The sequence below is a fragment of the Ammospiza nelsoni genome, chromosome 1 (genome assembly GCF_027579445.1).
Source record: "Ammospiza nelsoni isolate bAmmNel1 chromosome 1, bAmmNel1.pri, whole genome shotgun sequence".
NCBI lineage: Eukaryota > Metazoa > Chordata > Aves > Passeriformes > Passerellidae > Ammospiza > Ammospiza nelsoni.
The window spans coordinates 142,645,749-142,660,096 of NC_080633.1; the positions used below are offsets into that span (position 1 = coordinate 142,645,749).

General features: G+C 38.8%; 1 protein-coding gene across 3 annotated transcripts in view; it reads right to left on the bottom strand.

The window, feature by feature from the left end:
- Nucleotides 1-855: 855 nt before the first annotated feature.
- Nucleotides 856-14,348, bottom strand: part of TMEM65 (transmembrane protein 65) — a 31,387-nt gene continuing 17,894 nt past the window's right edge. For all 3 annotated transcript variants that reach the window (XM_059485390.1, XM_059485307.1, XM_059485230.1), the window contains 6 exons: nucleotides 10,754-10,798; nucleotides 8,653-8,720; nucleotides 7,846-7,900; nucleotides 6,620-6,662; nucleotides 5,865-5,970; nucleotides 856-4,351 (listed from right to left, as the gene is read on the bottom strand). In XM_059485390.1, coding sequence (XP_059341373.1) covers nucleotides 4,259-4,351; nucleotides 5,865-5,970; nucleotides 6,620-6,662; nucleotides 7,846-7,900; nucleotides 8,653-8,720; nucleotides 10,754-10,798 — 410 coding nt within the window. In that variant the 3' untranslated portion in view covers nucleotides 856-4,258. The remainder of the gene's footprint in view (nucleotides 4,352-5,864; nucleotides 5,971-6,619; nucleotides 6,663-7,845; nucleotides 7,901-8,652; nucleotides 8,721-10,753; nucleotides 10,799-14,348) is intronic.

Consider the following 14,348-nt stretch of genomic DNA (forward strand, 5'->3'; position numbering starts at 1 on the left):
ACCATTTGCTCACATACTGTCCACTACTAAGCTGAAGACTGGTAAGTCAGAACTGTTTCCTGCCTGCAAAAGGCCTTACCTTGGCAACATCTACTTACAGGAGAAGTACTGCATCAGCACTTTAACACACACAGCTGTCTTCCAGCACAAAATTAAAAAATTCCTTCTGCATTTATCTTGCCTGGCTTCAGAATCTCAACTTTGCCCAAACCCTCAGCCCACAGCCCCTTCCCTGCCCCAATGCTATTTTGAAGCAACACTTTGGATGCCAAGGGTCCTGAACACTGAGGCAAGGGAAAAGCCTTAACAAACACCTAATACAAACTTCAAAATTGGAGCTTGAATTTGTGTTATGAGGTCTAGCTATTTTCTTAATATTTTAGATTGAGAAATTCCAGAGGTATAAGACTCTCAGAGAAGGATGGTAATTCCTCCATAGTTTATTAAGACCTTCAGTTTATATACTGCTGCTTTGTTAGCTTGTCAATAGACCGTGTAAAACATCAGACCAAGAAAAGGGAAATGTCAGGTAGAAGTGTGACAGGCTCTCTGAACAGCAGGAATGAAGTTCAACTACACAACACAACCACAATGGAGTAAAACAACAGCCAGCCTGTACAGGTTCCCAAAATTGAATGAGACCATCCTTACAGTACAGAGGTTTTACTCACAGCACTTCTTCTTGCACAGACATCCACAAAAAAGGACTGTCCAACAAGAAAAAAAAACAACTGAAGAGCTCCAACATCCAGGAAAGCTCAAAATGGTTTAGGCTACAAACAAAAACCCTCAGTTAATTCCAAAAGTTCAAGTGCAAGTGAACTTCTGATTAATATTAATCACAAACACCACCAGTTTACCATGCAAATATTTTAATTATTTAAATTGCTCTCTTCTGAGCATGAAGAGACAGCAGTACCACTCCATGGTGGTATTTCCTATGACAGTGACAAAGGACCGCTTGCTTATAACTTAAATATAATAAATTCCCATTTTGTATAACTGAGGCTGAATACCCACAGGATATTATTAATATTTCCCCTCCAGCATCTGGTCTAATAAAGAAACACAGAACAGCTTTGCTGTAGTACAAAAGTTTACAGAAAGTTCAACAATTTAATTAAAGACAATACAAAATATGTTGTCTGAATTCAAATAATTTATGTAAAAGTACACACATGAGAAAATACTGGCAAGAAGATTTGGGTAACCCTATTATCGGATGCACGTTCTTTGTTCCTAGAGATAATAGAGATAACATACAGTCAAAAATACATTTATAATTTGAATTACAATAGAAGACAGTATTTCAAATACAATTTTGGGTCTGCCAGCCCTTCAAGGCAAAAGAAATTCCTGTTAACACAGGACAAATGGATAGAATAAAAAAAATAGAGCAATACTGAAGTCACTTAACAAGCCTGCAGTGTTTTGTTTTTCCTTTTATCAGGAAGGGAGAAGATACCAGAAAGTGAAAGGGACTGTGTCTTCTCAGTCAGGTTTTCAGTAAGTGTGATCAGCGCATCAGGGATTACTTTCATCCATATACCCCAGAAAAACCCATTCTCCTTGTGGAGAGACAGGGCACAGATCTTCTCTTCCACACACAGCAGTGCCATGCCCACATAAGTGTGGATCCTGAACTACCTGGTTCTCAGGGGGGCAGCTTGGCCCCTACAAACTCCTTCTCTGAGCCTCCAACAGCACCACTAATCCTCTCACATCACAACTTATTCCTCACCTTTATCAAATACTGAAACCCCAGAAGTCACCTTCATTATGGTATCAGACTAAAATACCCAATATTTCTTACCATGTGTCACTTGCCCTCCACATTTTTGTGGTCAACTAAACAGTTTAACAAGAAGACACATGATTAACTTCTTTCAAGATACTTTAGTTCATTGATTCTCAATAAAAGCACTGGTTGCAGTACAATAGTTTGACATACAGCAACAAAAGGTACTCAATTTACATGCACAAGCTATTTAACAATATTACACAGTCTTTCCTATTGCCATTACGAAACAAATACTACTGTGACAGCTGGCACAACCTTCCAATTGTTTTCATGAGCTGTAACAGAGTGATGAAAACAGTGTTGCAATGGTACAATGCCAAAGAACGGAGATTTGGCCACTGCTGGAAGATTTCAATCAAGATGTCAGTACTGTAATGGGAAACAATGTTGAAGTAATTGTAAAAACAGCAACAAAAGAAGCTATGTAAAATTGCTTTGACTTGTACTTCAGTTTAAGAAAAACGTGAAATCTACATACAGCTTTGTATAGAAACAAAAGTGCACGCAGAGGCAGAAAAGTTAAAAGTTCAAGGGAAGACAAATGTGTGGATGAGTAAAAAAACCTCTGAACACTGAAGTACTGTAAACCAGCAGCAATCTGTTGGTGAAAGAGTGCATAATTGCCTTTCTGGGTTGTTTTTGTGGGTTGGGGGTTTTTTGGTGGATATTTTTGTGTTATAGTTGGGGAGGTTGTTGTTATTTGGATTTTTATTTTTTATTTTAATAAAGCTTCCACCTTTGAAGCACAAGTGAACCTCCTCTGCATTTGTGTTTGCTGCTTGGCTGAGCTTTCATACAGTTTTACAGCTTGGTCCAGATTTTCCTGGTTTAATGTGCAAAGTACAGCACATACTATTAGGACTACTCACTCCAAGCTTTCAACATCTGCTTTTTAAGAAACAGATACAAGTGTCACCTTCATTGAAGTCAGTTTCAGTATTGCTGTTAAAGGGCGTCTAGAAATCAGAACAGAGAAGTCAGATTTATAACAAGGAGCTAAGCAATGAGTTTTGTAAAACACACACATTACAGTAAGACTTTTCCTACAGCAAATAAAAATTATCAGAGGACTTGATTTTTTTTTTAACTTTTCTCTCTAGGTTTCAGGAGTGCTAGCAATTTCAACAACAAAACTTTCAAAGTGCCCTGGCTGTGTCACCTTTTAGTGGCTTTTCCAAGTGGTATTCAAACAAGTAAGAAACCTTCTCCTCTAAGGGACAATTAGCAGTTTAGCATTATGCTATTGGCAAGTAAGATCCTGAAATATTATGAATATTCGATAGTTGTCATCATTTTATTCATAACCATATAAAAAAGCACAGTTACGTGATACTGTCAGGTCTATAATACGCCAAGTGAGACTACAAAAATAAAAGTAAAAAGGCCTCAATTCTCCTATTTTTGTTGCTTGTTTTTTTTAACTAATTGTCTCAGGAAAAAAAAAGTAGCAAAGGCTAATCTTAAACACAAAGGTATTATCATCAAATCAGGTCCTCTAATCCAGACTGATGGTACACTTATTATTTCAACTGAACCACTCATAACAAACGTGCAATGCCAGCATTCATTCATACCCTGAACTGTTCCCTGGCCTCATCTACCCAATCAATTATTCACACCTTATATTAAGCAGAACAATTTAAAAAGTTGTTTGTGGTTTTGAAACAGTTGGTCTGAATTCTTTAATACCACACTCAAAACAGAGGAAGACAAATTTAAGGATATTTCAACTCAATTCACAAAACACTGTTTAGAAAGGGAAAAAAGAGGCACAAATATGGAAGTACAGAAGGTGTTAAATCACCACTTTAAAAATGGACTTGGTAGAGAGCCTACACTGGAAACACTTACCTTGTCAAAGCATCAACATGATCATCAGAAGACAATTCAGAGACACTTAAGTCAGAATTGTGAAAAAAATTAAACTATACTGTCAAAGATCACTGAAATATCTAATCTAAGGCAGTGCAAAATGATGGCTGGTGAGGGGCAACCAGTCTCCTTGCAAAGTGAGGGACTTCAAATTACTCATCCCTGACCTTCTTAGTAATCTGCATTGAAGGACCTGATGAACACCAGTGATATTTCTGTCATGCAATTACAACTGTTAAGCAACCAATATGCAGCTTAAGAGTGATACTGTCATCCATGGTGGATTATTGAAGTAATAATCCATTAAAGAATAAGTTCAAAGGGGAAAGTGGTAAACATCTTGCCATAAGTGAAAACACTTCAAAAATTTACAATTAAATAAAAAGTTAGATGATATCTTATAAAAAGAAGTACTGAACACAACAAGGCCACAATAAATTAGTGTTTCCATAAAATGACATGCTGAAGGTTTTGTTCCCAAGTCTATACATTTTTTTACTGTCTGTTAATTCCTAAATATTGACAGCATAATTGAATAATTGAGGTACAGTAGTTTACATTTGTATATGTCTTGTAAAAAGATTATTATTTTTCTTCCAGTTTTTCTTCCTCCTCTCCAAAGAACAACAAAGGAAACATTCCTAAAATGCAGCCAATGGTCACTCCAATAGCTTTACCCTAAAGAAAGAGGGGGAAAAATTAAGTTTTTCACTGATTAGTTATTACTCATTTCCCATGTACCACCACAACCAGGGACACACAACCCTTGTCCTACTTTTCAGCTGGGAATCACATTTTTCTTAGCATGCAGACTAGAAACACAGTCTATGAGAGAGAGACAGATATGACAAGGTTAGAAACAGTGTTTGCTATGACAAAAGACAATTCTGAAGGAGGGGGGCAATGATAATGAAGAGCTGCACAAGTGGTAAGGGAGGAAACAGACATTCAAAGGATTAGCAGAATGGCCAGGAAAGGAAAAAAAATAACCAAAACAACAAGCCACCAAACAACACCTACACATATTTTAGGTGCAATTATAAATGCATCTGCTTGTATCTGGCATTGCAAATCATCAAAGGAATGAGTGGCTCCTTGCAAACATGATGGCTTTCAAAGGCAAAAGGCAAAACCAACAAAATCTGGAAAACATTTCAGTTGACCTGAATTTATAAGTCAAGAGGAGAGGCAATAAAGACAAGCAGCCTCCAAACCACATCAATAGCAGTAGGTGGATAGTGTTGAAAAACTTCAGACAGCAGGTAAAAAAGACAAAATGCTACCATACAGGCAAAAGTGCACAGAAGTCTTTTCACAGAAAAGGAATATAAACAAACTGAGTGCAATGACAGGTTTTGCCACAGGCTCAGCTTTTACTGAGAAGACTCTTAAGACTATGGGGCAGCCCCCTGACAGCATGCCAACTCTTCACTGCTCTGTGCTTTGATCCATCACTGCTAAAACCTGACTTTTTCTACCATAACTTTTCCTCAATAAGTGCTATTTCTTCTCCCTTAAATCTCCAAAAGTATTTTTTCCCAATGAAGGCTCATTCTGACAAAGTGAAGTATCTGTTTCTTTACTCAATTTCTGATAATCTGTTTCTTTAATCATTGCTCACTGCTGAAGTGGGACCACTTCAAATATTTAGATGTTAAGTAAGCAATCACCCTGAAAATGCATCTGCAAGGTGAGTGTCCTGTAACTGTAAACACAGGCAGTGAATACCACTCAAATGTTAAAAGTTTGGCCAGAGAAAAGCTGATTTCATATCCAAGCTAATTATAGAACATTAGAAATTAGTACAAACCAGCACAGGTATATGAATAGCAAGCACTTGACAAAGAATATATAGGAGAGAACTACTAAATGGTAATAACTTCCAAGTAAATTATCTTATCACCGCAGCCAGAACTCAGCCCAGGTATCTGCACAGTGTACACGAAGTCATTGCAGAGACTATCCATGTCACTTGTCACTTGGGCTTGCTGTGTACAAAAAAACCTCTCAAGCTCAAAAAATTCCCATCTCTTGATTCTCCCTGTCATGGACTCAAGACTAAACCCTATGGGGAACATGCACAAAGTTGGTGGTCATCAAGGAATAAATGGAAAAAGTGACAAAAAGCATTTATCAGCTGGTTTGAACACAAAAAGCTCCACTGCAGCAGTGCTGCCCACAGGATACTCACCAAGTGTGCACTGAGCCGGGTCTGCCACATGTCAGCTTGTTTGGGTGTCAGGTCAGGGATTGACAGACCCAGCCGGGAAGCCAGAGCTTCCACATAACCTGCAAGACTGGAGAACAAGAAAACAAGAACAAATGATTTTGAATCTCACAGTATCTTCTAAGTGAGCGTTTTGAAATACTTGAACTTAAAGACAAGAGCTTTTCCTTCAGCATAACAATAAAGTGATTGAGAGAAAGTTATGGAACAGAGTTCAGACTTCTAAAGGTCACATTTTGCAATGTAATTTAATTATCTCACTGATTGAAGACACAGTATTACTAAAAAACCTTATGCAGTACAACATAACCGGTGTGAATGTTAATGCATTTTTACAGAGCTTTTTAAGTAACCTTTACTGGAGGAAAGGTCACACACAAACTAGTTAGTGGCAAGCCGTGTAATTTGCAGAAAACAAAACAGAGTGAAAGTGGGAAAAACAGGCATAACAAACAGGTTTACTTCCAGCAGTTATACAGGAGCTTCCTGTAAAAACTAAAAAAAGCTGGATCTGTTTTTATCAGAAATAGGTATGCCTAAACCTGAAGACATTGCAGAGATATTGTTCTAGCTGAGGAGAAGGAAATCTCTTCAGATCTGGGGATAACAACCTGAGACGGTATATTAGGCAGAACTATATTACATTACAAAACAAATTATTTTTCCACTTTGCATCTCAATGAATGCACTTAATATTCTTAACACAAGTTCATACATACCCCAGTCCAGCTAAATCTGAAACAAGGTTTCCCAAAGCTGCAGCTGGAGGGAGGAAGAGGGAAGAGAAAAAGGTATTATTTTAGCTACAAACAAACCCAGCTCCCACCCTGCAGTGACCTTTGCATACTCTCATTTTTTATAGAATTAAAGACTAGACCTAAGCTCCTTATATTTTAGCTTTTATTCTGACCTTATTACAATTTAATAACAGCAGCAGATTAGAATTAGTAAGAGGTGCAACTATTTTTCCCAATTTACATGGCGAAAACTTGACAAATACAAAAAAGACAGCACTAACACCTGGAAATCAACATAACTTTTGAGATCAGAGTTAAGAACAGCTGTGCATGATTGTCAGCTCCATGCAGCTAATGCTGGACACCAAGAAAAGCCACCCAGTGCCTGAAGAGGCACAGGAGCACTGGAAATAGAAGGAGCTGTCACTCAGGTATGCAGCTTTGATAAACATGTCAATATATCCATGAACTGTGTCAATTCAAGAAGAAATACTGTACACAAGTGAACAAAGTTACACACAAAATACAGATTTCACAGCAGACCTTACTAAGATAAGCTTCCCTGTGACTGTCTCACATTGAACCAAGGCCTGCAAATTTCCAAATCTTTAACTTGCCCTGCTGTAACATTTTCAGTTCAGCTCTCCCTCCTCGTGCTTTTCAGCAATGCTGCACCTGCAGCTGGTGGATCCATGAGCACCCTGTGACACTGCAGAGGCACCAGAGCTGCTGAGCAGAGCTTATCAGTTTGGCCCAGGGCAGGGGCAGGGTGGCTGCTTGGCCTCCTGTGGTATCTCACAAAGGCAGAGGAGCCACCAAGAAGTGCAGTAAAAAGACACCAACACTGATCTCCCCTTAGCACTGCAAGCCATTAGCAACATACAAACACATACATCCACATACATTGACACTGGGCCCTAGGGAACTTAGAGCAGTTCCATCACAGAAATGCAAATACGCTTTCCCAACTGACCCAGGATTTTAATTATTAGGCTGAAATCAACAACAAGCACTTCAAAAGCTATTTGAACTGAAATTCCATTTCTACAAATGGAATATGTCCTAGCTTCACCCAGAGGTTGTTTCTTTATTAGGAAATGCAGCTGCAAGACTGAGGAAGAGCCATTTCCAGCCCTGTGTGCTACTTTCAGCTTAAAATATAGGAATGGGCCATATTAGTCTAAACGTGCTGCAATTTTAATACTTGCCTGCCATAGTTGAAATTCCTAAGACAACTCCAATTGACAATTCTATCTGGGTTCCCTGAAAAATAAAGATTTTTCTCATTATTTGAGGGATTTGGAGTTAAAATAAATTATATTGATACAACTGACAAAAGTATTGTTTATTGCTTGTCTACATTAAAAGTGAAAGGATAAATGGATATTTCTTGTATTAGATCACAGAGATCTTATCTTCCTGGCATACATTCCCCCTAAGGCAAGGGTCTACTTCTGAAAGTCTTTTAATTTCATCTGTACTCTCTCAGGCAGCTGGGGGACAAACCTGCAACCCCTATCCCTGCATAGCATCTTCCCCACTGCAATTTTTAGCTGTAGAGCTCTGAACAAAAACTTCTACAAATACTGAGCAAACGAATAAAACACAGTATCACAGCTCCTTCTGTTCTCAGCTGAAGAAACAAAACCACATGGTCTACATTATGAAACACCAGAACATGGTCAAAAGATGAGAGACAATGTGCATCAACTAAAACAAGACATGTTCCAGTTGGATATAACAAATCATTTTCCATCCTGAGGACAGCTGAGCTTTGGAACAGGTTGCTCAGACAAGCTGCCCTTGGATTTCTCAAGTCCCTCAGGATAAAACCATGAACAACTTGGTCTCATCTTACAGCTGGCTCTGCTTTGAGCAGGAGGTTAGACTAGAGACTCTGAGATGGTCCTGAGCAGGGGGACTTTCTAGACTAGACTTCACAGGCCATTCTATTCTGTTCTCTTGAAAAACATGAATCTTACACACTTGTTCAAGGAATTAAACAGTGAACTTACCGCAGCAATCATAATTGCGTTATCCAAAAATCCAAACCCTACAAAAGGTAATGCATTGTGGAAGAACACTAAAAGAAATAAGTAACAAAGAAAAAATAAGTATTCATAAGAGAGTTCACTAGTGCACAGGAACAACTGAAATGTCTAATACTGGTTTTAAGAGAAACAAAGGCAAAATACACAAAATTCCTTTCCTCCTGGTCACCTTTTTGTTGCTGGCAGGTGTGGTAAAACCCTTTGCTACACAGAAATGTTACTAAGGGTTTGTGAAGAACCAGCTAAAAAATCTACTTTGCAAATACTTTTACGATTTCAGGTGGAAACTACTTATACCTATTAGTGCATAGGAGAAATACTTAAAACTACACTAACTCTGCTACTATTTACAGACCTTACAGCAATGTTGCAGTATCACTGAAAATCACCAAACTGTCTCACCAGACTTCTTGAAATAAAGACCCTTTTTTCTGCAAGTCCCTCACTATTTCTGTGCAAGAAAGAAACTCCATCTTCTTCACACATTCCTAAAATTTAGTATTTCAATTCTCGTCAAAACTCCTTCAGCCAAATCTGCAAATGTTCAGGTGGGTTTCACTAGGGTGTCATATACTGTTAATTATCTCACAATTTCAATTGTGAATTGTATCTCGACTTTGTATGAGCACTATCCTCAGTGCAAGTTAGACTTGTAGCTGCTTTTTAATACATTGCTTAAGAAACCAAACTCCACCTTTTGTTTCATGCATTTTCTTCTTTTTTACTTCTAAAACAAATTAAAACCTTTCTGAAAATATTTCTGTTGCAGAAGCCTGGAACATGCTGGTCTGAGTAATTTCTCAGAATGAGCAGAGTGCTACTGTTTCATTCCTTTTTGTCTTCTTAATTTTCTCTCTCAGGTTTTAGCTTGTAAGCTTTTGATGGGGGTGGGATTGAATTTGCACAGCATTGCCTCCAGCTGCATTTCAAGGTGCTCACTTCATAAGACGAAATACAGCATGAGAAGAGACTACATGACAACAATACAGCTGAAAGTTGAATTTTTTCATTTTTTAACATTTAAAATGCAGCAGAGTTTGGATTTGGTTGGAGTTTGTTTTTTTATTTTTTCACTTCATGTTGGACTATAATTCCTCTATTTTACAAACTTAGAGATGCAAACCTAAGAAGAGGGACGAAAGAAGAGTGGATGAACCCCACAGTCATATGAAAAGAAACTGGTATCCAGTACCTTTTGGGTTTCCTTTCTGCAGACAGTATGAATCCATGACCACACAAAAAAACCAAAGCCACATTCAAGATCTTTCATGTTTAGGGTACTAGAACATGAATGGTCATCTGTAGCTAGTTTGTGAGAATACACGTATTTTCTAAACTGCACAGGTGAAAGACTACAGCACAAAACCTATGAAACGTTTCAGTTATTTTTAAACTATCACAGGACAAACTCAGCAAAACATAAATAACAAAACAAGCACACAGATATGCCCAATATTTTCAAAATGTGTGTACTGGAGCTAAACTGGGACCTCAAATTCTTGTTAAAATGCACAGAATTTTGGAATTCATGGAGTAAACAGAACTCCAGGGACAAAGGAGGAGGGAGACGGACAAATTAGAAAAAAAAAAGTAGATAATTAGAAAAGGAAAATGTTTGCCTAAATAAATTTGCTCACTGCAGAGGACAAAACCACAAAAATACACTAATTTGGAAACTAAATCAGAATTTGAATCATGAATGCACAATCTGTTTCCAATTTCTTTGCCATTTTATACCACTTCTCAGTCCTTTCAAAACACAAAACCTGCACAAGGCACTGCAGCACCAACACTGCTTGGCTTAGAAAAACAATGTTTGCTGCTGGCTTTGAACAGTGTGCTCTCATTTGGGCTTTGTGTCCTACTTTCACTCAGTGCTGCTCATTCTCCAGCCAAGGTGTTATGAAACAAAGGCAGCAGGGTGAGTGTTGGTGCTTGCTCTGGTTTTCTCTTACTCCATAAACAGGGATGAGAACAGACCAGCACTTGTGGAACAAAGATGAAGCCAATTCAAAGAGAGACTGCACAAATACTGAACCACATTCAACAAACATTCTTCTTTTACCATGTCTCAGTTGTCCTGGAGATGGTGGTGCAACCTCCAACTTCTCTAGAGAAGTCAAAATGAAATGAGAAAGTTAGCTGCTTCATCATAGATTCAGTTTATTATCAAGTCTTTACCAAATTTCTAGCAGGCAAAAAAGCAGTTATGTTATTTAACAGCTATCAAATGGGAAAGAAAAATACTTCACACCTACATTTTTATTATTTTCACAAAAGATAACATGGTATTAAAAGCCAAAATCTCTTAGAATATTACAAACTTACACCAGTATAAGTGATTATGCACAGTAACAGCATACTTCAGAAGCAGCCCAACAGCCATCTTCATTTGAAAATTACAAAACCACACCAAAATTAGAAAAATCACATCTTCTACAGACAATTGTATGTTATTTTTTAGAGGTCCTCTAAACATGCAGCAGACAACCTTCTTTTCCCCAGAGAGTCTGCAAAACAAATAGTACCATTCATATTCTCACAAAAGGTATTTTTCACAGCAATGTAAGAATAAAACAAAAATGGAAACCACTGATTTTGGTAACAGCAGATTAAGTTTGGTCATTTGGTGCATGTTTCAGGTATCCTGGACTCAAGTCAGTGAGAGTTTGCAAGGACCAGGACATCACTCCTGAATCTGACAGAGTACTTTCTCTACAGGAAACCAGCACAGTTGTGATCAGAGATGCTGTGCAGAATGCAGCAGCAAGTTACTCGTTTAACAGCAGCAAGGGAAAAAACCTAGCTACTCTTTTAGGTTTCTCTTGTGCATTTTTTAATGTAGATATTGAGTATAAGACCTCCTTTTTAAAACAGAAAAAAATCATTCCCCAAATATTTTCCAATATTATGAGATTATGACAAGTTGCTTCCATACTTCTGCTGAGGTAACTTCCACAGACAAAGGTTAAAAATGGTACAAAGTGGAAACTACAGCTCTCAAGTATTCAAATTTTACTTGGGCAGACAAGTCATGGAAAGACAAAGCTGCAAACACGGAGTGTGATTGATTTGAGCCTATGTCTGAGCACTGCAGACTGGAGTGAGTATTCTTGCATCCAAGTCACTCTTAGACTCAAAGCTATTTCAAGGAAGAAATGGAAATATTCACTAAAGTACCTTTGAGGAAAAAAACATTAGATCATAATACCAGTATTTAGCCAACCAGGACAATGACTTCCAAAATAATTTCACTAACTGAAGGACTAACCCTTTCAAGCCCTAGCAGTTACTGAAGAGGTGCTTCCTCCCTCTGCCCAATATAAACACTACCTAAGCTCTACAAACACCAGATGCACTCACCAAGGAAATGGGACAAGTATAGCCCAAATACTACAGAAATAAAGATTATTTTGCTCTCCCCTAAAAAATGTCAAGGAATCCACAGATTCAAAGCTCAGGCTGGAAGAGGAACATGGCAAACAGAGGGGCCCCCCCACGAGAGTCAATCTTCTGAAGCTTCGAGTATTGATGGCAAGGAAACATCAGACCAAAATTTCCAGCTTGTGTTCAGGGTGAATGGGACTGGGGAATGGGACTCACTTTCATAGGATCTCCTCCTGTTCTCACAGGTTAAGCAGATCTTTTACAGAAGCACAGACAAAGAAAGAACTGTCTATATACACCAGTACTGCCCTTTGGGCAGCTTTCCTCAGAGACAATTTCCAAACACTGGGGAAAATCAGAGCCACCTTGAAACAGAGATTATTAGCTGAGGCCACTGACTCCAAAAGCTCCAGATGCCCTCAGGGTGGCCAGGAAACCTAAGTTAACACTGTCACATTCCTGATGAGGCTTCCCTAAACTCATTTGCTCCATCCTGCTGAATGCCAGTGTGAGAATAAAAGCCCCACACTGAACACAAGCACAGGAGGTCACAGAGTGCTGCCCTCCATGGCTTTCTGCTCTGGTGGGAAGCTCCCACACCAACCACTGTGGTTCCTGGGCTTCCTGTGGCACTGCCACTGAAACCACCCCTGCTGCAGTGCCCATCAAATTTCTAGATCTATGTCTCCATATAAAGGATTTTATAATAAGAAACTGTAACATAAAGAAATTTCCAGGAAACACTCTACCTCTGAGAAAGGCATCTTTTCAGTTTTCCCTGATTATGACAGCCAGTTAGATTAGATAATTTCCATCTATTTTGGGTATCAATACAGAATACAAAAGACTATTCAGCTTGTCACAAAATACTACAAAGCTCTAGAACATCAGTTCTGCAGATTTAACTACAACTGAGTTTGATAGCACCTGTCAGTCTACAAAATTGCATTCTACTCAGTCTAGCTAGACAGCTATTAAAAAAAGCTAAAAAAACCCAGTGAATATTTGATTTCAGAAACTTACTACCAAAAGAAGGAGAATTAAGGGTGTTTGGTAGAAGGACAAAGAAATAAAAATGTCTTACATCTAGGCATAATGGGAGTTCCAAGTTATAATAAGAAAAAGAACATCAGCTCCTTCTGAGCATACATCAAGGGCTACCTTGGGATGTTTCTAAAAAAGGGAGGCTGGGGGACACTACTTTGAGGTTAGCGTAAAGACAAATTAGTGCAAGCTAGAGGGAAATACCAGGGGATCAAATATAAACAAAAACTACTTAATCATTGACATAATCTGTTTCAGTAGCATGGGATTCCTGCTAAGTAGGCATTTTATCAAGCAGTCCTTCAACACTATCAGGGCAGAAGCTGCCAGAGAGGTCACTGGGGACAGCATGGTGGCACCATGCTCTGGAGACCAGACTGCTCCTGATCAGCCACAGGGAGCTCATGCCAGTAATGGCATCCTTCCTACTGCACATGCAAGAGCTTTATTTTATAAAAGGGAGTCTTGTAAACTTGTGTGGAAGCGTGCCTTGCTTAGAACTTCCCTCATCATCAAGATAAAAATTAATCTGTGAAAAAAAATCTACGATTACACATATTAATGAGACAGGAGAAGTCTGCCAGATGAAGTTCAGTAACTGGTGCTGGTGAGCCCTGCTCATGGTCTGGCCAGGGCAGCGCTCCCTGCCTGAGCCAGGACAGAGCCTGAGAGAGCCTCTGACTCCCCAGCACAGAGCAGGGGGCTCAGGACCTTGCCACAGGGTGCCTGCAGAACCAGGCTCGTGGGAAAAGCTGTCCCCTCTGGAGCACCAAAACAAAGCTTTAAAGCACAAAGGCAACTTCCCTGAGAACCGAGGCTCTGCCTGCTGCAGGAAAGGGCTGCTGCAGCTCAGCTCTACTTGCACAGGCCAATGATTGGTCTAAAGCTGGGACATGGAGAAGGAAAAACTGGCATGAAAGCCAAAAACCTTTTTACAGAATCATTTCCAATACCACCTTTTTAAAGCATAGCGTACTTTAAAACTCTCCAAGATATGAAAGCACTGAGAGCCAAAAAAATTCTTCAAAAAAATTTTTTTAAAACTCTAGATAGCAAAATGTATTTCAGTACAGGGTATTTATTCATAGGAAGTTGTTCTGACTATTTGAATTTTTAAGACTCAGCAAAAAATGAGAATAAAAATATTCAGAGAGTACAGCAAGGGAAACATGTCCTTTGTTTATTTTCCCAGAGGGAAAACAAAATCCAAATTGCAAAACCATCTTTAA